General features: G+C 32.4%; 2 protein-coding genes across 2 annotated transcripts; one reads left to right on the top strand and one right to left on the bottom strand.

The window, feature by feature from the left end:
* Window positions 1–20,185: 20,185 nt before the first annotated feature.
* Window positions 20,186–22,481, bottom strand: LOC123213283 (50S ribosomal protein L18). The gene is made up of 4 exons (XM_044632679.1): window positions 21,630–22,481; window positions 21,389–21,477; window positions 20,642–20,794; window positions 20,186–20,508 (listed from the first exon to the last, which is right to left on the bottom strand). The coding sequence occupies exons 1-4, from the start codon at window positions 21,724–21,726 to the stop codon at window positions 20,353–20,355; spliced, it is 495 nt and encodes a 164-aa protein (XP_044488614.1). The 5' UTR covers window positions 21,727–22,481; the 3' UTR covers window positions 20,186–20,352.
* Window positions 21,744–22,326, top strand: LOC123214254 (E3 ubiquitin-protein ligase MPSR1-like). The gene is made up of 2 exons (XM_044634030.1): window positions 21,744–21,760; window positions 21,864–22,326. Exons 1-2 carry the CDS (start codon window positions 21,744–21,746, stop codon window positions 22,324–22,326), a joined length of 480 nt encoding a protein of 159 aa, XP_044489965.1.
* Window positions 22,482–25,533: the final 3,052 nt, after the last annotated feature.

The raw sequence follows: 25,533 nt of genomic DNA, 5'->3' as shown, positions 1-25,533 counted from the left end.
AATAACTTCAACAAATACTATTCCACCCAACATCAAAATTCATCATCCAATAAATTGTCAAACAACCAAAATCGTGGCCTTCTATCTAATCAAGCTAGATTTTTAAAAAATTGTGGTCTTTCAATCATACTCAAATTTTGTAACAAACGTGGTCATATCACTCGTTACTACTAATCATTGAAGTCAAAATTATAGAATTCCTTTACATAACCAGTTGTCAATGCTATTACTACCATACATTCTAATAACTTAAACTGACTTGTTGATTTTGTAACCAGTCATCATATCATTGGGGACTTGGCCAATCTTTCTATACATGATAATTATAAAAGTAATGATTTTCTTATTGGTGATGGCTCCGATTTGGCCATTACTCACATAGGTTCAACTTATGTTTCCCATGATACAAAAGACTTCTCTTTATCAAATATTCTTTGTGTACCATCAATTCAAAAAAATCTGATTTCAATTTCCTAATTTCGCAAATTTAATAATACTTCAATTGAATTTTTTTCTCACTTTCTTTGTTATGAAGGATCTCAAAATAAGGCATAAGTACTAGAAGGCCTGAATAAGGACAATGTGTATAAATAGCCACAAAAGGGAAGTTATTGCAATATTAAACCGTGTGCTCTACTTGGTGTGAAACTAATCTCAAAACTTGGCATGATCGCCTTGGACACCCTTCCTCTAAAATTCTTTAACAAATTGTTAAATCTATGTCTTTATCCGTAACTTCTTTATGTCATTTTGCCATTGTGATTCATGTTTGGGTAATAAAAGTCATAAGTTTCCATTTGTTGGGTATACTTTGATTAGTTGTGGTCAATTAGATCTTCTCTACTTTGATGTGTGGAAGCCTTCCCCACTTGTCTCAATTAATAATTTTAAATACTATGTTAAATGTATGGATCATTTTACAAAATACACTTGGCTTTATCCAATTTCCGTTAAATCTGATGTCATTCAAAACTTTAGTGGAAACTTATTTCAAAACCAAACTTAAAACACTCTACTTAGATATAAGAGGAGAATATCAAAAATTAAAGTCTTTTCTACAATCTTGTAAGGTTCAACACCTCACCACACCTTCACACACTCCTCAACATAATGGGTTAGCCAAGTATTGTCATCGTCACATTGTTGAAAATGGGCTTACCCTACTTTACCAAGCTTATGTTCTTCCAACCTACTAGCCTTACGCATTTTAAACCACTACATACTTAATAAATAGGCTTACAACACCACTTTTTCATTATAAATTTCTTATGAGTCATTGTTTCATCATGAGCCTAACTAAACAAACTTAAGACCATCAGTTGCCTATGTTACCCATAGCTTCTTCCTTACACCAATCACAAACTCGATCCACGTTCCACTCTTTGTGTCTTTCTAGGATATTCACCCATTCAAAGTGTCTATCACTACTTAAATTTGTCTACCAACAGGTTGTATACATCACGACATGTTTAATTTGTTAAACACATCTTTCCTTTTTCCACCTATAGTTCATCACTCCCACCAATTACAAACAAAACACCTTGGTGATCATGTTCTACTTCACTAGCTTCCTTTGAGTCTCCACATTTATTTATTCCAGTTTCTCATACCTTGGTGTCTAATGGTTCAATCTAATAGTTCAAATGGCAACTCTAATACCAACTGCACCAGTTTTAGCTTCTCTTATTGAGACAATTCCTACACCTACTCTGTCTTTAGTCGCTTGTAGTAGTATACCTTCACTTTCTTCTACCGAACCACCACTTTCCCACTGAACCCATCATATGGTCACTCAATCTCAAAATAATATTTTCAAACCAAAAAGAATTCATGTCATCACAAAATATACCATTCTAGATTTTGCTAACCCAACCTATGTTTCTGCCTTTAAGTAATCAACTTTGGCGGGTTGTAATGATGGATGAACTTAATTCTTTCACTTGAAATGGCACTTGAGAGCTTATGCCTTAATTGCCTTCTCATAATGTTTTAGGGTGTAAGTGGGTGCTCCATATTAAACAGAATTCTGATGGTAGTATTACTCATTGTAAGGCTTAATGGCAAGGGTTTTCATCAATGTCATGGAATTAATTATCATGCCACTTTAGCCTTATTGTAAAGCCGACTACAATCCACTTAGTTTTGTCTTTTGCTTTACATAACAATTGGCCTATTCATCAACTAGACGTTAATAATGCATTTTTGTAAAAAACTCTTTATGAGGAAGTTTGCATGATGCAACCTCCTAGATTCATTGATGACACCCATCCTTCTTATGTTTGTCAGCTACATAAGGCTATTTACAGGTTTAAGTAAACAGCTCACGCATGGTACAATGAGTTAAAAGATTTTTTTATCTTCTTTGGTTTCTCCAGTTATTGATCTGATACATCATTATTTTTTTATTCATCTAATGGTAGCTTGATCCATTTTCTCATCTATATGGATGATTTACTTGTTATAAGAAATGATGAGGTACTTTTGGTACATTTCATGCTCACCTTATCTCAACAGTTCCCTTTGAAAGATCTTGGTTCTTTTCATTATTTTCTAGGTGTTGAAGTTATTCCAGCAACTCAAGGCTTATTTCTCAATCAACACAAATACATTCATGATCTTTTGTTGAAACAAAAATGGATGGTGCCAAAGAAGTTCTCACTTCCTTATCCACTTCCATTGTTTTTACACCTCATGATGGCTTCATTATTACTAATGCCATTGAATATAAAAAAGTTGTTGGTTTTCCACAATACTTGTCATTCACATAACCTGATATTTCATTTGTCATTAACAAGCTAGCTTAATTTATGCATGCTCCTTCTAAAAAACATTAGACAGTGGTTAAATGATTACTTTGTTATTTGAAGCATACTATTTATTATGGTTTGCACCTTTGCAAAGATCAATACTTGAATCTTTATGCATTTTTTTTTATGTGGATTGGGTTAGCAATCCTCATGATTATACCTCAACATCAACTAACTTGTTTACTTAGATGGCAATCTTATATCTCGGTCCTCTTAAAAGAAAACATCAGTTGTTTGGCCCTCTACTGAAGTTAAGTATTGTTCGGTTATGACAACAGTTGCTGAGCTTTTATAGAAACTGTCTCTTCTCAAAGAACTTGGTGTTATAACTCTAGCTCCAACTATCTATTGTAACAATATGGGTGCTACTTACCTTTGTCTTTCATTCGAGGATGAAACATATTGCCATTGATTTTCATTTTGTGTGTGACAAGGTTGCCTTTAGTATTCTTCATGTGTCTCATGTCTCAACTCATGACTAGTTTGCTGATCTTTTTACTCACCTATTATCCAAGACTCATCATGATCAATTAAGTCTTAAACTTGACGTCTCTAATGGATCCTCCATCTTACAGGAGCATGTCATAGAGAATTATGCTTCCTGACTTTATACTTCTTGATCTTATGCAGTTTTTTAATTTTGAACTTTGTATGCATTATTTCTCTCTTTCAATTTTAGTCATTTGCTCCTCAGCTTCAGCTTCAGTTTCCTCTCTTTCAGTTTCATCTGACTCCTCTATTTCAGTTTCAATTTATTTCAAAATTTAAAGTCTCATGTATACTTGTATATTTTTAGTTTCAATTTCCTTTGTTCCTATCTTTTAGTTTCAGTTTATTTCAATTTAAAGTCTCGTGTACACTTGTATATATATATGGCAGATTGTCATGAATCAAATATATAGAAAAAAATTCTTTTATACTTAGTTTTTATACAACATAGTGCAACCTTCTAAAGATAAAAAGGAATTATGTGCCTAGCTAGCAACTTAAAATGCAAAAAATAAATTCATATGAACAAAATATAATTCAATCAATCAAATTCATTGGATCTATACATAGGTCATAAAACACTAAATTAGATTAGAGATTATAAGAATACCTAATACATCATACTTTTTAAATCCGTCAATTTTTAAAATTTACTAACATTGAAATGATTGCTCTTTCACTCTGAGACCTTCCTAAATGGTGACTTTCAATGAGTACAACTATTATTAGGGTTTCAGAAATGAGACAATTAATATATAGTTCATTATTGGAGCTCTTACCAATCAAATGTATAATAAACCTTAAAACCTATATTGTCATTGTCAACCCAAATCATTACATGTAAAATATATTTGTTTTATCCTTATTAATCACTTAATCTCATCCATAAATAAAATTATTAAATTACCTAATTTTATTAAACTAAAATTATAATTAATATAAACCTACATTAGGATATATTCCAACATTTTCCTGTTTGAACAATATTAATTATTTTTATTTTTTTAAGGAAATAGAAACAATTTTTGACTCTAAGTGACAAATGACTTAACTTTAAAGTAATCACTATATAGATAAACAAAATAATCTACATATAAATAATACAACAATTATATATTCAGTTAATATAATTACTAACAACAAACTAGAGTATTGGTAATATAATCTATCGACATAAGATTGTCCATGATCACAATTAATAACAACCAAGTTAACACAGATCAATAATCTGGAAGGGTGACATAAATAACACCTAATCAAGTGATCCTAAATTGTGTTATCTCATTGACAATCCTTTTTATAAGTTCTCTTTAACATTGTTGTTTCAAAAGAATAAAAAGAAATCAAATAACTTCTAATAAAGTTAGTGATTTCCAATGAAACTTGTATGTTTCAACTTTATTCGAGATATCAACAACATACACATAAAATTGTTATACTCAAAATAAAATAATAAAGTACTATATCAGTATATATGCTAATTTATTCATATACAAAAAGGCATATCTGTAGGATCATGATTAAAAAATAATCAACTTAATCATAAAAGAAATGTCATTAAATCAACAAGTTATAAATCTCCCACTAACCCTAAATATCAAAAGTCCCTAAACACCTTTATGTTTTAAACATGACTTTAAGGGCTATGGGTTTTAATCCTTTAGATAGGGGTTTAGCCTATATCAACTATGTATTTTTGTATTATAACATAATGTCTCTTTTTCAGAGGTTTTTGACCATAAGATATTCTATTCTATGTCTTAATCTACCGGTAGTCAACTAATTCATACCATAAAACATAACTACACTATTGTCACTGTAGATTATAGATAATAGGTAGTTGAAAAATGTAATCATTCAACTGTACAACTAGATAAACTGCTTCATAACAAGTTCCAATTTCAATAAATATAGTTGAGGATGCTACTAACAATTACTTAATGAATTTTCAAAATATGACCCTTTCAGTGAGTATAAAAATATATCTAGAAGTGGATTTTATTTCATCTTGACAACTATCATAATTTTGATCTTTTGCTAATATCTCATTACCTTTTTAGTTACAACTCAGTGATCAAGACCTAAATTTAATAGGTATCAATTGAGAACCTTAACTGCAAAAGTTATATTAGATCTCGTGTATACTTGTGCATACATCAAGCTTCCAAAAACGCTATCATAAAAGACATTTCATGTAGATTCTCTTTCAATTTCATTATTTGAATATTGTTTGATACTAAACTAATTTTTTTTTCACAATAGACATATCGTTTGCCTTGTAGTTTTGTATATCGAGCTTTTTATACAAACCACAAATATGCATTTCAAGATAAATCAATGTTATATATAGTTTTAAAGATTTGCATTTTGACACTTAGTCACAATATGCATTTTGTAGGCCCTAAAACACAATGGACTTAAGAAATTTATAATGTATAATGAAAGTGCAAATGGACATCACATAAATGACAAAAGATGAAAAAACGTTTCAAATGGACTGTAAAATTTTGTTTTTGAAAAAAAGAATTTTCATACTATCGGAATTTTGGCCTGAAACTAACTCCAAAATATTGAGAGAATGATAATCACATGTATCACATAAGATGTAGAATGATCAAAAACTGACTTTGCATTGGGGGATAATTTTGTCATAGTTGGAACTATTGGCTATATTATATAAAAGTCAACGGATTAATTCTTTCCATAGGCCCTTTAAAAAGTGCCTTCTTTTAAAATATTAATATCCCTATTGACAATATTTAAGTCAAGTACAGTATCTCACTCCTATGTACATAAATTATTGGTCAAAGATAAATTTTACATCATTTGATCGGAGAAAGGTTTAGTAAAAATTTTGTTGTAATCTGAAGCCATGCGTGCTTAATTTAAAAAATACAAAATTATACACCTAAAATTTATTGTCTGTATGATGTAAATCCGCCACTAAAATTTCACAAATTATTCAGTGATGAGTACATGAAAAAGTATGCTCATGAAGGTAAATTGAGCTTCCCACAAGTGTATTCATAAGAAGAAGCAGTTCGTGATGCTTTTTTTAGTTCCTTTTTTGCCTTGACCTCATTTAAAACATTTCGAGCTCGTTCACCAAAATAAGTTTGATTATATCCAATTCTACCACTCCTGTAAATTGACATGCAACGACGATCATCCCGAGGGAAAGAATATTTTTCCTTATCAGGATCTCGCCACGCAGCTCGGTGCCTCATCCCTGACCAGCTAGCAATCCAATGGTAAACATACTGGCCGACCCTGGCTAGCTTTAGCTATCCTTTGGGGAAGAACTCCATTATACTGCTATTTCTATCCATGAGGAACATGTTGGTTAGCTGAGCACCATGAGCAAACACCAGAATGTCTGTCATGTTCATTAACTTTACCTGTGCATCAACCAATTAATTACAACATGAATATTTCATAAACTTCAAGAGGATTTGTTTGGCAACATATGTAAAACATGTATACGGTTTCTATCTAAACATATATATACTGAGTATGTAAGATAGAAACCAAAACTAAAATTTGCGGAATATTAATCACTAACCTTCGGCCATTGCTTGACGATTTGATACAGAATAATCCTCTGGAAATTATTTGTAAACTTTTTGTCTTCCAGGTGATTTATTTTTCTCACAGAATGGTGTATATTTTTCAGAAAAAAAAAGCTCACCCAAAGACCCTTTTGCAACATTAAATAAGCATTTTACCATCAAGAATGCAACGCAAACATGTAGAGTTATGACATGGGAGTTACAAACCATAATGGATGGGAGTTACAGACCATTAATCCATGAAGAAGTAACTGCATGAAGCAGTTACCAGGAAACAAAACTCACATTCTCTCACTTGGTCTGTAACCCATGAATCCACATACTGAAGTAAAGAAATAAAATACACGAATCATGGCGATAAATCCTTTAAGAACGAGTATTATCTTTCATGTATCACAATGTATTCATTCCTTTATAATTTAATGAATAAACCTTATGTTTATTCGAGGACCAAATTTGATTATTTTCTCAATCAAAATGTGCACATAAATTTGAGAAAAACTAATCAATTTAAAACTGAATAATTTTATTATAGAAAATGTATATACATCAAATCATATGATGGAACCAACTCTCATCATAATTACAACATGAGATTAACTCCCATTCGCTCTACATGATCCTTAAACTCTTTGGTGGCATGTCTTTTGTCAAAGGATCGACAATCATCAATTCAGTGCTGATGTGTTCAATGACTACTTTATTCTCTTTTACACGTTCCTTAATGGCTAAATACTTAATGTCGATATGTTTACTTCGACTACTACTTTTATTATTTTTAGCCAAGAAAATAGCAGCTGAATTGTCACAATAAATTTTTATTGGCTTAGAAATAGAATCCACAATCCTAAGCCTAGATATGAAACTTTTCAACCATACAGCATGTGATGTAACCTCAAAACAATAAACGAACTTAGCCTCCATGGTAGATATAGTAATCAATGACTGCTTGACATTCTTCCAAGATATGGCTCCGCCGACAAACAAGAAAATATATCCAGATGTTGATTTTCTTGAATCAACATAGCTTGCAAAATCCGAATCGGAGTAACCCACTACCTCTCAATTATCAATCTGTTTATATATAAACATGTATTCTTTGGTCCCTTGAAGGTATTACATTACTTTCTTTGCAGCTCTCCAGTGGTCTATACTTGGGTTACTCTAATATCTTCCTAACATCCCAACAGCAAATGTAATGTCAGGTTTTGTGCAAACTTGAGCATACATAAGGCTTCCAACAGCTGAAGCATAGAGAATGTTCTGCATTTGTTCCTTTTCAAATTCATTTTTAGGGCATTGGTTCAAATTGAACTTATCACCCTTCACAATTGGTGTTATACTTGGTGAACAATCTTTCATCTGAAATCTCTTTAAAACTTTGTTAATATAGGTTTCTTGAGATAAACCTAGTATGTCTTGAGGTTTGGTCCTATGAATCTTAATGCCAATGACATAAGATGTCTCACCCATATCTTTCATATCAAAGTTTTTAGAGAGAAATTGTTTCACCTCATAAAGCAACCCTTTATCATTGGTTGCAAGTAATATATCATCCACATATAGAACAAGGAAACAAATTTTACTCCCACTGACCTTCTGGTATATACATTGATCCATGATATTCTCTTCAAAACCGAATGAAGAGATAACCTCATGAAATTTCAAATACCATTGACGAGATGCTTGTTTCAATCCATATATGGACTTCTTAAGTTTGCACACCAAATGCTCACCATCACTAGAGGAGAATCCTTCAGGTTATTTCATATATACCTCTTCCTCTATATCTCCATTGAGGAATGTTGTTTTCACATCCATTTGATGTAGTTCTAAGTCAAAATGGGCTACTAATGTCATTATAATACGGAAAGAATCTTTCTTAGATACAGGAGAAAAAGTCTTCGTGTAATCAATTCCCTCATTTTGAGTGAAACCCTTAGCAACGAGTCTTGTTTTATATTTCTCGATGTTACCTAATGAGTCTTTCTTTGTTTTAAAAACCCATTTACACCCAATGACTTTTGCCCTATTAGGTAACTGGACAAGATCTCAGACTCCATTACTATTCATAGATTCCATCTCATCTTTCATAACATTATGCCACAAAATAGATTTACTGCAATCCATTGCTTGTGAAAACGTAACAGGATCATCTTCGGCTCATAAATTATGATCAATTTCTTGTAAATACACTATATAATCACTAGAAATAGCTTATTTCCTCATTCTAGTTGATCTTCTTAATGTCGTACAACATCCTCTTGTGGAGCGGATTGTACAACTGATGGTTCAATAGTATTTGAAGGTTGTTGAATAGTTTGATCTACTAGAGTATTATCAGCAACTTGTGGAACTTCATTAATTGGTTGTTCAACATTTATTTGAACTTGAGGGGTGTTATAAATAACAACCAATCTATTACTCGAAATGGCTAGTTGAGTATTTGAATGATCTTTCTCAGAAACTAATTCCTGAGATTGTTCGCTCTCACTGATTAAGTCATTCTCAAGAAATTTTGCATTTTGAGATTCCACTATTCTAGTGCTATGTGATAGACAATAAAATCTATAACCTTTAGACTTTTTGGTATATCCAATGAAATAACCACTTATAGTCCTTAGGTCTAATTTCTTCTCATGTGGATTATAAACTCTTATTTCAGACGGACATCCCCAAACGCATATATTTTGCAAACTCGGTTTCCAACCTTTAAATAACTCAAATGGTGTTTTAGAAATAGCCTTGGTTGGAACTCGGTTCAATATATACACTACCGCTTTAAGAGCTTCTACCCACAATGATTTAGGCAGTTTGGAGCTGCTAAGCATACTCCGCACCATGTCTAATAGAATTCGATTTCTTCTTTCTGCTACAACATTTTGGTCTAGAGAACCAGGTATAGTGTATTAGCCAACAATCCCATTTTCATTAAGAAACCTTGCAAATAAACCACGTGCTTGTCCATCATGAGTGTATTTACTATAATATTCTCCACCTCTATCTTATCTCACGATTTTAATTTGTTTTCCAGATTGTTTCTCTACTTCTACCTTGAAAACCTTAAAGGCATCTAATGTTTCATTCTTATTATGGAGTATGTAGAGATACATATATCGTAAATAATCATCAATAAATGAGATGAAGTATTTTTGACCATAAATGTCCATATCAAGACAACAAATATCTGTATGTATGATTTCTAATATGTCTGAACTCCTCTTGGCACATTTCTTTGACTTGTTGGTTTGTTTTTCCTTTATACAATCCACACAAGTATCAAAGTCAGTAAAATCTAGAGTATCTAGTATCCCATCATTCACTAACCTTTTAATTCTTTCTATGGAGATATGTCTCAATCTCTGATGCCACAACATAGATGAATTTTCATTCATAACACTCCTTTTAATACCAACATTACTTTGAACATGCATCAAATTAAATGAAACATTATTTTGTAAATGAATTCGAAACAAACCATCAGACAATGTACCATTTCCTACAACTGTAGATTTATAAATCAAATTAAATGCAGTTTCATTAAATGTAAAGGAAAATCCAAAGGGTACAAGTCTTGAAACAGAAATCAAGTTTCTAGAGAAACTTGGAATATAAAAAGTCCATTCTAAATCCAAAACAAAACCAGAATCTAAAACTAATCTACACGTTCCGACCGCTTCCATATGTGAAAGCATCTTATTTCCTGAATAGATGCTCTGTTCACTAGTCATCGGCTTCCTTTGGTTTAGAAAGCCCTGCAAGGTATTTGAACTATGGATTGTAGAACCAAAATCAATCCACCAAGTGTTATGACAAACATCAACCATATTAGATTCATAACATACAAGTGAGATTGGATTACCTTTCTTTTCAAACCAAACTTTAAACTTAATGCAATCCTTTTTTCATATGTCCTTTTTTTTATAGAAAAAACATTTGGATTCCTTCTTAAATTCAGGCTGATTGAATATTTTATCCTTTCCCTTATGCTTAGTTTGGTTCTTCTTCTTCTTCCTTTGTGTAACCATATGTGCACTTTCACTCATTTCAATCAACAACCTTCCTTCCTCTTGTACACACATGGTCAGAAGTTCATTGATTGACCATTTTTTTTTATATGTGTTATAAGAAATTTTGAAAGGTTCGTATTGTTGTGGAAAAGAATTTAGAATGAAATACACCAAGAAAGATTCAGACATCTCAATCTCAAGAGCCTTAAGTTGAGCTGCAATATCCCTCATTTGCATGATGTGCTCACGCACACTTTTAACACTAGTGAGCCTCATTGATGTAAACTTTGTTATAAGAGTGCTAACAAGTTCTTTATCTGAAGACTCAGGAATTGAACCATGAATACTAGTAGATATGCGTGTCCTAATGAACATCATACTCAAGTGATTAGATCACTCCCAACATTCATACAGGGCAATTTCAATCTGAGTGCTAGTTTATGTAGCTGTAAGTGGTTCATCCTTCCTAATAGCATAATCAATGTCCATACACCCTAATTGGAGAAGAATTCTCTCTTTCCAAATTTTATAATTGTCATCACTTAAAATAGAAACATCACATACATTATCAGAGAAATTCACAGGTTGAATAATTGCAATTAAATATTAACATACATGCTTAAGTCACAAAATTTGAAGCAATCAAAATTTATATCATGTTCTACCAATGTATAAACATGCTGCAAATATATAAACCACATAACATAAAAACCGCTTATGTGCTAAGTTTTTAATTTAAATAGGTTTATATACAAATATAAAAACCGTATGATGAAACTACCAAATTATATTTCTTTTCTTAATTCTTGTGGGTAGATTAAGAAAAATAATTTGTTATTTCATCCTAATTAATCACATAAATATAATAAAAATTCCTGTGGGATAAAATTTATCATACTTATAATGATTAATTACGATTGATATCATATAACTAAATGTGATCCTAAGATACTCAATGTATAACTTTGATATAATTAAAGATGTTGTGGCTACTCTATGATAACTCAAAGTTAGACTAATCACATGACATCTAATTTTATGCATATAATTCTTAAGAAATTATTTAAAGTATAATTTCATTTAAACCAAAATTATGCATAAAATTAGCCATATAAACAATATTAAATTATTTAATAAACACTAAAAATTGGATAAATGAAACTTAAATTATCCAATTAAAAAAAAATAATAATAATAATTTTGGCAATCACATACTATAAAAAAATATTTTATTAAGGCCAAAATGTATAATATATTAAAAACTGAACCCTAACAGTTTTTATTTTTCATAGTGGAGGAGGAAGGTCACGGGTTCCAACAAACTAAAATTTTATGAAAACTAACAATAAAATGTATAAAAATAAAAGTTGTCCCAAACTCCTAACAAAATGAAAGTGGTCGGTTGGCAATTCTCTCACTCAGAACCTTGTGTCTTATGGTTTGGGTTCAAAATGCAGGAGTGAAGTAATGTTTTTATTTATTTTATTAAAGCATATGAACGACATGTCATCCTCTGTAAATGAATGCAGATGTCATGTCGGCTGGAAGTGCAACACAAAAGGGGCAGAAGTGACGCGAATGACACATCGTCTGCAGAAACTAAAAGCAAATGACATGTCGTTTGAGGATCGTCCCTAACCTCTAGCCGGGTCAAGCTTCGGGTCGATAGACCCGGTTACAGATCTGTATACATTTTACACTCTAAATCAGCCTACAAAACTCTTATTTTGACGTTCCATATATCAAAATTCTCAGTTTTTGATGTAGAATTCATCTAAATAAAAATTTTAAACAAAAAAAAATGTCAACAACCAATTTTCTCTTTCTAAAGAAATTCGGGATAACATAAAATTTTGCATATAATACACATCAAAGCAAGGCAGAGGCATAAAATAGCTCTGATACCGAATGTAAAACATGTATATGGTTTCTATCTAAACATATATATACTGAGTATGTAAGATAGAAACCAAAACTAAAATTTGCGGAATATTAATCACTAACCTCCGGCCATTGCTTGACGATTTGATACAGAATAATCCTCTGGAAATTGTTTATAAACTTTTTATCTTTCAGGTGATTTATTTTTCTCACAAAATGGTGTATATTTTTCAGAAAAAAAAATATGTGATGACACATTATCCTTTCTAACATCTATGGTATCTTATGGTACTAAAACTTTATCAAATTCTACCTTCCTTCAACTAATTCCTTTGAGAATAAATTATTTCTCAAGAAAAACATTGGTTCAAGCAATAAATACTTTTTGCTCTTCTAGATGGTAAAAGTAGTATCATTTAGTTTCCTGCAATTACCCCACAAAGATACATTTTTTAGATTTAGCACTTAGCTTATTTAAAGTCAATTTCTTGACATAAGCCTCATATCCCTAAATCATCAAGTAATCTAAATTATGTTTTTGTCTAGTCCATAACTCGTATGAAGCTTTATCCATAGATTTAGATAGGACACGGTTCAGTGTGTAAGCAGTTGTTTCTAAGGCATGAGCCTAGAATAACAAAGGTCAATCTATAAAACTCATAATAGACTTGACCATTTCTATCAAAGTCTAGTTCTTTCATTTAGATACACCATTGTGTTGAGGTGTACTAGGAGGAGTACGCTGAGATACCATTCCATCTTCAAGTAATCTCTTAATTCAGCATTTAGGTATTCACCTCTTCAATCACTTGGAGGATTTTAATATATTTCTTAAGTTGTTTTTCTATTTTGTTATTGAATTCTTTGAATTTTTCAAAGCATTCAAACCTATGTTTCATAAAAAACACATAGTTATATCTATTGAAGTTGTTAGTAAATTTTACAAAGTAGGATTCCCCATATTTGCTATACACTGTCATAGCTATATCATACATTGTTGTGTATGATCTCTAACAGTTCAATTGCCCTTTTAATGTGCCTAGTGAAGGGTGCTTTGATCATCTTATCAAATAAGCATGATTTAAATTCATCATATGACTAGATGTCAAATGATGCCAAAACTTCTTCTTAGAGAAGTTTTGATATGCACTTCAATCTTATGTGGCCTAGCCTACAATGCAACATATACATGGTATTCAAATTATTATTAGTTTTTACCCGTTTACCTTGCACATCAAGAATCTTATTATCAAGTTTAAAACAAATAAATCATTGCATAGTTTAATTGTTCCATAGAAAATATTATTTAAGCCGATAGTTATAATATCACCAATAATCAAAAACAAAAATATCTCTTTGTCTAAAATAGACACATAAATTAAATTTTTAGAAAAAAGATGGAACATAATAATAGTTTTAAGTTTTAAAACTAGACTAGTAGGCAATCTAAGATAGTATGTTCCTACAACTAATGCAATAATCTTTGTTGCATTAAACACATAGGTTAATGTAACACCTATAGGTATGCTTAGGGGTATATCTATCTTTTGTCCTTGTATATATGTAATTGTGATGAAATAATTAATATGTATAAAATAGTCAACACATAGCCATGTAAGGAAGCCGTAAGCTCGTGTGTGTTACAAATAGAGGCTTGATATTTAGCTAAGTTTGGGTGATATGCATGTTTGTGCATAGGGTATATAAGCCCATACATTGTTAACCTCTTCGAATATTAGATAGTGACACGTTTTGTGGGGTTTTCAAAACATACATTTAATGTGTAACATCATATATGCCCATGTGCCTTAAGTACACGCTTATGTACTACTACTTGGAGAGAAAATAAAAGGACCACAAACGCATTTGGTTGAACACCTTACCCTAATTTTTCAAAGAATTTGAGAGCGCTTGAGAGCTTTAAGGGTTGTTAACGAAAGAAGAGGATTTAGAGAGGAAAATCAAGCCACACAAAGAGCAAGAAACGTCAACAACAGGAAGGTAAGTAGACGATCTTCATTATTTTAAATTTGTGTGAGATCATGTTGATTATGCTTTGAACTGTAAGTTAATGTTGTGATTGTAAGCATGTAGGTAATATTATTAGCGTTTATATGAGATGATGCAACATTAGTATACATGTTTAGATTTTGATTCTTGGAACAATTGATTGAGATTATTATTTAAATGATTAAATAAAAAAGAAATACTTTGAAGCATGCTAATTTCTATAGTTTCGATTATTGGTTGGAATATGAAGGGCTAAATTAGTAAAGGTAAGTATGTAAGTGATAATGATAGATGTATGAATACAGAGACTTACTATCGAATATGTTCTTGCATTGTGGATAAAATTAATTGATGATTTATGTTTTTATGTAAATATTGATGACTTAGATGAATGATTGGTGTATGTGTTTTAACTTTGGATTGGTTGATAGATTGATTAATGAGTATGAAAGTTAGGTTCATATTGAATGGATCTTAGGCGAGTAGGTATTAATTATTGTATGAAAATCAAGTATATAAATTCGAAAGTCAAATCATAAGTTAAATGTGCACTAATAGGAATGAGAAATAACAAAATACATTAAATGTCCAATTATGATAAAAATGATGAAATCACCCCCACCTTATTCACCACCACAAGCTGACCCATTGGCTTCCCTACTACTCCCTCACTTTACTTGCAAAACCACACAAATAGAATACATGAGTGAAACATACTCAGTAAGTAGACAAAACACATATTCATATCCAATAGTTTATGTGATCTTTATTTCCCAATCTATGGTATCACAAATATTTTTCCAGTATCCCAGATACCTATCCGATTTAACTTGATGTCCAATGCCCTTTTCTCGATAGTGGTGTCATCCCAAATGACTAGTACTAGATTTTATATATATATATATATATATATATATATATATATATATATATATATATATATATATATATATAGATACACACACACACACACATACATACATACATACATACATACATGTCCCATACATTTAGTGAAAGTAGGTGACATTCCAAATGTCATCCATAAAGTGTACCTTGTACACATACCTGTCAGACTTGGGCCAAAGATACCTTATCAAAATAGTAGTGAGACCTTGGGCCTTTCCTGTCATTGCACATGCATCTCGAATGCTATGATGTTTGTCGTCAGTGCATAATTATCCAAAGGTATCAAGATAATATATATGTATAATATTATCCTAAAGGTAAATTTGTCATTTTCACAGTTACACACTCACTTTTGAACTTCATATTTTCTTTGCTAACTTCTCATGTCTCTATTCCCTAATTTTTTCAAAAGTACACAAGTGTACATTTCTTACACATGGGAGTGTGTTGATTAATCCGCACAGTGAAAACCCTAGGCACATGGGTGTGTATCTTTAGGGCAAGACACACAATCATGTGTTCCATACCATATAGGCATATGTTTGTTTTGAAATCCACACTTTTGTGGCTTGCTCTAACACTGGAAAAAATTTCTCGAAATCCACACAAGTGCATGCTAAAAGGCATATGGTTGTGTATCGTGAATTTTACACATTTTCGCTTTATTCTGAACCTATAATTTCTAGCTCTTTTGAGATTGCGGGATTTCCATTAACAAAGTATTTTTGACATTAATCCTCTGTATGTGAAATTTTAGTTTGACACGCCTCTTCGGGTATACATTTTGTGTAAGGGTATGTATTTTGAGATGAGTGTTACAGTTAACCTCTCTTTTGAAGCAATTTGCTCTGTTGTAGTTCCTGCATATCATAATAAATATGAGAATTACATCTTGTGTCTGCAACCCTTGATATGACAAGAGAATAGTATATTTCAATGAATAATATACCAAAAGTGGGAGCAACAACTTTCTTTTTCTTGCTTTCTGAAAGGGTCTTACAATATCACCTCTAGTGAACAGTCTTACCACAGAAGAAGTAGACAACCTTTTTTTTACCCATACCACTAGTAGACTATGTAGCAATAATAACAACTTGTTACTTTTAGGCCTTAGACTTGGACTTGGCTTTTGCCTTGCCCTTGCTTTTAGCTTTGGGCACTTTAGCATCTACTGCAAGCATATTATTAGTAGCAATTTTATTACTTCTTGCATAATAGTCCTCAACATAACTCTTAAAGGATTTTCTTTTTCTCACTCTAGATTGTGTAAGAGGTCCTCCAAGCTAATCATAAGGCCTTAGAGAGTGTAAACCACCCAGTTTAGGTTCCACCTATTGTTGAGCAATAACCCTCTATTGTTGACCTATCGCCCTAACACAAAAGAGTGGGCAAGACTGTATAGAGGCTAGTGATGGTAGTGGGCAATACTAATAAAGAAAAGACCAAGATCTTAAATATTCAAATTAATCACGAAAGCCCACAATCTCGAATTAGATGTTTACCTAACAAATCATGTGACCTTAATTGTGACTCTTGGTATTTGTAGGATGGATACTATATATCTTCTTGCATCGATAAATGCACTCCTTACTCGTGTCTCTAACATACTTTATCTTTTTTTTGGGGCCAAAGGACTATTTCCCACCCACGGTATGCTGCAATCTCAAGTTTCCACCCTTTATCTTTGATAATACCAAATACCTACCTATGAACAGTTAAAATTAATATAACTCTAACCCTTTGAAATTTTATCTTTTTTTACCCCACTAAACTTTAAAAACTAAAATTTTTCCCCAGCCTAAGTTTTAAAAAATGGCAATTTCACCCTAGGGTTTCGTTTTGAAATCTCCGACGACATCTCAAGCTCTTTTGTTGACGGCCTCTCCCTTCTGAAGCATCCTCTCCTTCCGACGATCTCTTTCCTCCTATTTAGATGCTCGGTCGACTTCATCTTCCCAGACAAAGATGAAGCTATCGTCTTCATCTCGGAAGACGATCGTCTTCCTAAAGGTCTTCTTTTGGGAAGACGATTGTCTTCCCCGACGAAATTCTTCGTTTTCCCCGACGAAGTTCTTCATCTTTCACGACTTCTCTGACGTCGATCGGAAGTCCAAATGGGAGGAAAGAGATCGTCAAAAGGAGAGAATGCTTCGGGAGGAAGAGGTCATCGACAATGGAGCCGGAGATGTCGTTGGAGATTTCAAAATGAAACCCTATGGTGAAACTATCATTTTTTAAAACTTAGGTTGGGGAAAAATTTTAGTTTTTAAAGTTTAGGGGGGCAAAAATAGATTCTATTTTAGTTTATTTTTAATATTATAGAGAAAATAATGATTTTACCGTTATTACTGTTCATTTTAACTGCTCATGGGTGAGTGTTTGGTATTATCAAAGATAAAGGGTGGAAACTTGAGATTGCATCATACCTTGGGTGGGAAATAGTCGTTGGAGATTTCAAAATGAAACCCTATGATGAAACTATCATTTTTTAAAACTTAGGTTGGGGAAAAATTTTAGTTTTTAAAGTTTAGGGGGGCAAAAATAGATTCTATTTTAGTTTATTTTTAATATTATAGAGAAAATAATGATTTTACCGTTATTACTGTTCATTTTAACTGCTCATGGGTGGGTGTTTGGTATTATCAAAGACAAAGGGTGGAAACTTGAGATTGCATCATACCTTGGGTGGGAAATAGTCCTTTGGCCTTTTTTTGGGGAATAAATAAGGTATATTACTTAAGTCTAACCCAATATGATCATAACTCGATTTTTCACCTAGTAGAAGTATACTTTCACTTTGACAAATAAAGTTTTGATAAACAGGGACTTAGTCGAGGTGTCATATTGGAAGACACTAATATAATCTTAGACTTAATATTATAGTTAAAGGTTTCAATTAAAAGTCTCACTAATTTTATGATTATCATCGTATTTCTAATATTGTAAGTCGATGACATATTGATTATTTAAAATAATATACCAAACTTGCAATTGGAAAAGACTTGGTTGTCCAAGTATTTTTTCTTGAAAGACTTTAAAGAAGTAGTCTACATCCTTGAGATTAAAATCTACCGTGATAGATTACATACATTGCTAGACTTAAGTCAAAACACGTACATAGACAAGTTGTTGACTAAATTGAACATGGAAGAGTTCAAGAAATTATTTTTGCCCTTGTCCTATGATGTATGACTCTTGAAAAAGATGTGTCCTCAAACACAATCTAAGAGGGATAGAAAGAGTTAGATCTCATACGCATCTACTAGAAGATATATCATGTACGTCATATTATGTAGATGGGTTAATATCTCATATATTTTGAGTATTTATAATAGATATCAATCTAATTCAAATGAAAAACACTATAAAACTGTTAGGAATATTTTCGAGTACTGGAGAATGACTAATGATACTTTATTGATTTATGGAGGGGAGACTGGCTCATTGTACGAGGATACTTGAGTAAAATAGTGATCCATGCACATAAAAGTTCAAGTTCAACAGTATGCTTATAATTAGAGCAATTATCATTCTAAAAAATAGTTCATCCATGCGCACTGAAGTTCTATACTGGAACATTAGTCATTCTAAAATTCTCTCCAGCTCATAATAAAAGTGAAATAAAGAAGTAAAAGGTCTAACACATATGGAATAAAATGTAGAGGATGGTTACCTTCTTTTGTATCCTCCTGTTTCGGTTTTTTGCAGTTTTCTTTTTTGCATTTGCCCTCGCTTCAATCACTAATAGCTTAATAGTGAAACCTTCATAACGTCAATAGATCTTGTAAGTCAATCCAGAATGCGAAAAAATATACAGTCCAGAGAACCGTAGTTACATGCTCACAGTGTCTCTATAAACTCAATATATAAGCAATTGAATTGAAAAGAAAAGGGTATATTGTTTAGTTACTACTTTGACGGGGCAATAAGTTGAGCGCTTTTGAATGGGCTCCAAAGAAATCGCAAATATTAATCAATGGTGCAGAAGGTTTCATGAAAGCCATTGCAAAAATTTATAATTATGCAGCAGAAGATGAAGTGATTCAATTGCATTCAGCTGAAGCAATTGTTGTCAACTAATTGAGCAGAGAGAAAGTATTGTTGTTGAGGAATTTTATCAAAGAGGTTGTGCGCAAAATAGGGGCCTCATTCTTCCATTTTGACAAGCAACAAAAAGGATATATACTCAATTGACAACTATATTCTCTACAAAAGTTTGAAAGACATTTGAAAGTAAAATCTAATGGACATTCATGTATTCCTGCATAACTTAGTTAAAGCACTTCTATATACAGACTTGCGAAATAGGTAGAAAACTTCTATTGACTTTCGGTAACAATACTAAGTAGGTAAAACCACAACTAATTATATATATTCCAAATGAAAAACTAAAAAATCCTGCTAGTAACCTGCTAGTACACCTGAAACCACCAGCTGCCAGCACATACTAGTTATTTTATTGACAACACTGTGTAACACGCACAAAAACTTCTTCGAAAAATCAGTAGACTTGGGCAAATCACAGGCAGAGGAACTCTTTCATAGACAGGAATTTGATGAAGACTAGTACTAATGCACCACAGTTTGCAAATTATGCCAAAATGTAACCCAGTTTCTACATCACAAGAAATATTGCAGTCTCAAGAATTAAAAAAAAAAATTAGATACAGATCTATTTCATTGTGGCAAAAACCCATGACGAGATATTGCAATCTCAAAGGCTTGCATTCTTGCCCCGCGAGCACAACCATTGCGATCATAGGATGAGACTTCATTAATGTTAAGATCAATACATGTCTGGATAAGCTCTTCACCAACACATTCAGCAGCTTCCTGTGAAGACAACATAAAGAGCTCCACTAATGAGATACAGGAAAAGATCTAAGGAGGATAGCCATAATTTCACATTGACTACTACTCTAGATTTTTCTTCATAAGCAAGAAATCTAATACTTGGAGTACTTACAACTGTTGTACAGGGTGGATTTCTCCGAATAGATTTCTGCAGAGTGCTTCCATAAAACAAACACTTCTTGTTTTGGTCATCTACCAGCATAGCATATAGCTGCTTATCTGAGCAGAATACTGAAAGCCTAGGCTTTGTAGATGTGCCATTAAACTATCCAAGACATTAGAAAATCATCACATTAATGTAACAACCAAAGATTTTTAACTAATTAACATTATTTCACAAAGCATATCTATGGAATAAAACATGGATCACCCAATTTCACCTCACTGACAAACAGCCATATAACTAATCGGCTAGTGGGGAATTCTGTTTGTTACTCATAATTTACTGTGAACAGTACATGGTTAAGCCATAAATAAGTCCATTACTGAGATGCAAGAATTTTAATCACAGAATGATAACCACTGTACATTAAAACTTGCACAACAATATATTTTTCACAATTAAGTTGATACCGAACAACTGCATGAGTTTGACGTAATAAATATGTCATCTAAGACGCGTTCTATAAGCTTGAAACTAAATCAAATATACTTGAGTAAAATAGTTATCCATGCACATAAAAGTTCAACAATACGCTTATAATAAGAGCAATTACCATTCTAAAAAATAATTCATCCATGCGCATTGAAGTTCAACATTTGACCATTAGTCATTCTAAAATTCTATCTAGCTCGTAATAAAAGTGAAATCAAGAAGCAAAAGGCAACACATATGGAACAAAAAATAGAGCATAGTTACCTTCTTTTGTATCCTCCTGTTTCGGGTTTTTGCAGTTTCCTTTCTCGCATTTGACCTCGCTTCAACCACTAATGGCTTAATGGTGAAACCTTCATAACGTCAAGAGATTTTTAAAGTCAATCCAGAATGCTAAAAAATATATGCAGGCCAAAGAACCACAGTTACATGTTCACAGGATCTCTATAAACTCAATATATAAACTATTGAATTGAAAAGAAAAATGGGTATCTTGTTTACTTACTTCTACTTCGACGGGGCAAGAAGTTGAGCGCTGTTGAATGGGCTCCAAAGAAATCACAAGTATTAAACAATAGTGCAGAAGGTTTCATGAAAGCCATTGTCAAATTTTATAATTATGCAGCAGAAGATGAAGTGATTCAATTGCATTCAGCTGAAGCAATTGTTGTCAACTACTTGAACAGGGAGAAAGTATTGTTCTTTAGGAATTTCATCAAACAGGTTGTGCGCAAAATAGGGGTCTCATTCTTCCATTTTCTCGTAAGGTCGTGATTGAAGGAACGTCGAACTTGGATCCTTTATTGAGGAATTTGGCTTCGAAGGCGTCTGTGGAGGCCTTGAGGAGTTTCAAAATCGTTGAAAGTGAAGATGAAAAAGAAGAGGAAGTAGGTGAGTGTGTAGTGTGTTTAGAAGAGCATGTGATTGGAGAGATGGTGAAAGAGATGCCATGTAAGTATAGGTTTCATGCTAAGTGTATGGAGAAGTGGGTTGGGATTCATGGGTCGTGTCCTGTTTGCAGATACAGGACGCCTGTTGATTATGATGAAATTGGTCAAAAGACAGAGCAAAGGAAAGAAATTTGGATCAGTTTTTCTTTTAACAGTGGTAGGAGAAGTGGCGGGGATTCTGATTCTAATCAAACTTCTCCTCCAGCAGATTATATATTGGAGTATGTGGGTGTATACTTATTGAGTTGCTGAGGCTGGGTAAACTAAAATTTTATCATCATAGATCATACTATCAACATTGCTAATGATATAATTTTTCTTTTGTTGGATGAATAGTTATGCCTTGCGTTGTGTTGATTTGACTACAAAACATTAGTTGAAAATTGACAGCCTTCCCTCTTGATATCGCAACAAACACTAGCCCAATTGACTTGTGAATTACTCGCTTTCCTTTAAGTATGGTTGAAATTATATGAAACAAACGATATTTGCCATATAAGAAATTATTTGATGATACAGCAGCTAGTGATAAAAATTTTTGGATTAAACTGTAAACGTTCTCTGAGACACCTTGCTGATTATGTCTCCGTGGTGACTGATGTCTGAGTATAAAGTAACATTTGGGTGCTCTTACTTTGTAATAGGCATTAGTAAATCAGTTGTTTTAACGTTTTAAAGCATGATCCGATTAAGAAAGAGAGAGACACTGATTTGCTCACCATATATATATATATATATATATATATTTGGTAAACGTGTATATAAAAAACGAAAACAAAGGAGACCCACTAGCTGAAGACCTCTTGATAGCCTAAACTCATCCTCTTAAAAACAAAAGATAGCCAACCAAACTAACAAAAGAAACCGGGGTAACGATTTAAAAATATAAACTCCTTGTCAATACTCTTTTGAAAGCATATCATAATTCTTACTGTTAATTGCAAATTAGATTTTATTATGAATATTTTAACTAAGAATCAAAATATTAGTAAACAAGATTAGCAAGAACATCAATAGATTAGTAAGAAGAAGAACACCGAAAATACTTGGTTCAGGTTTCGATTTGAAACCCTACATCCAAGACAAAGATGAGGCTCTAATCAAATCCACTATTAAACATAAGTAAATACAACTTAGAACTTCAATCGACACCACACGTGATAATGGTCTGTCATGGAACCAAGCTCCAATACAAGCCTTCCACTAGACTCAAGACGCTCACTTGACCAAAGAAAACTAGAGGATTTCTCTCTAGTCTGACTAAAACACAAGGCATAACATCCTTGTACAAAGAATAGTGAAAGTTAAAAGAGAAGAGGCAAAAATGCACAACCCATGCCTTAACTCTTTTCTAAACATAATATTTTATACTTAGGTTAAAACGCAACAAAAGACTATACTATCCTTCAAACACTAAAAGACCACATAGCCTATACAAAGTTAAACAATGACCAAACTACCCTCTAAAAATTTTTAAGCCATACTTTACACAACTCCACCTTGGCTTAAACAGGTGAAGAGGATATTTCAACTAGAAAACTTGTTTTGCATCAACTCTGTATCACATTTGATAGACTTTGAGCAAGCCCAAGGCTTTACCAAACTTGTTCACTAGAACCACTTTAGTTAGGATATCTATTGGATTAACACTAGACATGATTTTGTCAATCATGTGAAAAAACATCTCTGATAAAAAAAAGCCTCACATCAATATGCTTAGTCCTCTCATGATATGCACCATTTTTCGAAAGATGAATAGCACTTTGAGAATCACTATAAACTACTGGTACATCTGAACTCAGACCTAACTCAGAAGTGATCCCGTTCAGTCAAAGAGCTTTTTTCATAGCTTTTGTAAGTGCAATGTATTCTGCTTCAGTGGTGGTTAAGGCCCAGATATGTTGCAAATTGCATTTGTAGCTCACAACATTACCACTATAGGTAAATCTACTCACTATATACAATAATTTGTTAGTAGCATCACTTATATACAATAACCCAAAGTCTACAAAACCTTTAAGATATTTCAACAACCATTTTGTAGTGAGCCAATGTTTTTTACAAAGATTGCTCATAAATCTACTCGCTAAGCGAATAGCATAGGTAATATCAGGTCTTGAACCAATCATAACATACATCAAACTACCCACAATATTTGAGTAAAGTATTTTATTCATAAATTCAAATTCAATAGCAGATAGATTGACAGTAGATTTTACTCTAAAGTGAGCACTTATAAGAACATTTATAAGTTTAAAATCAGACGTATTATATAAGTCTAATACTTTCTTAATATATCCAACTTGTAACAAGAACAAAGATCCCTTAACTTTATCTCTTTTAATATCTATGCCTAGAATTCTCTTAGTTGACCTTAAATCTTTCATATCAAATTCAATTTTCAACATTTGTTTCAAATTCAACAAAGCATACATGTTTTTAGAAGCCAAGAGCATATCATCAACATACAGTAGCAAATAAAAATAATATGTAATTTTTGATTTGTTGTACACATTACCTAGGGGATTGTTTCAGTCCACACAAGGATCTATGAAGTAAGCGCACTTTGTTTTCAACTCTAGGTTTTACGCCCTTAGTTTGTTTCGTAAGGATTTGTTCTTCAAGTCTTCTATGCAAAAATGTTGTTGTAACATCCATTTGTTCCAATTTTAGGTCAAATAAAACAACTGTAAATAGTATAAGCTTTATTGAGGTATGTTTAACCATAAAGGGAAAACACTTCATGATAGTCAATACCTTCTCTTTGAGAAAACCCTTTAGCCACAACCCTTGCCTTAAATCTTAGCTGCTTAGTTCTAGGAATACCTAGTTTTCTTTTGAAGACCCATTTGCAACCAATTACTTTCTTATTCATTGGTCTATTAACAATAGACTAGGTATTGTTCTTTTTAGAGAATTCATCTTAGTTTCCATTGCCTTTAATCAATTTGAACTACACTTACACTTACAGCCTTGAGTATAATTCAAAGGTTTACTCATCTTGATCAAATCACCAATCTGGAAAACATAGGAGATGAGATCAACTTGAGCATATCTTGATGATAGTCTTATTTCTCTTCTTGGTCTGTCTCTTGCAAACTAGTAATTAGACAAGTTTCAATTCTCTGAACATTGAGGGTATTCTTCTTGACTTTATGGCGAGGGTTATTGCTTTAAGCTTGTGATTTTGTACTTTGAATCACGAATTGTATCCAAACTCAAATCAGGTTCTTCACCAGATTCTAGAGACTGAGAAATTGAATCAAATTGATTTTAAGAACCAGACATATGTGTCTCCACCTCAAACTGAACCTGCCCAGATTGTCTCTTTGAAGAGAAAAGATCTTTATAGAATTTAAATTTATTAAAAGTGACATTTCTACTAATGACACAGTATGCTCATCCAATAACCATAATTTGTAACTTTTAGCGCTTGTAGGATACCCTAGAAAAACAACT

Source organism: Mangifera indica, chromosome 4, assembly GCF_011075055.1.
Source record: "Mangifera indica cultivar Alphonso chromosome 4, CATAS_Mindica_2.1, whole genome shotgun sequence".
Taxonomy (NCBI): Eukaryota; Viridiplantae; Streptophyta; class Magnoliopsida; order Sapindales; family Anacardiaceae; genus Mangifera; species Mangifera indica.
Note: the sequence above shows the minus strand (reverse complement) of the source record. Positions and strands in the feature narration are given on the sequence as shown.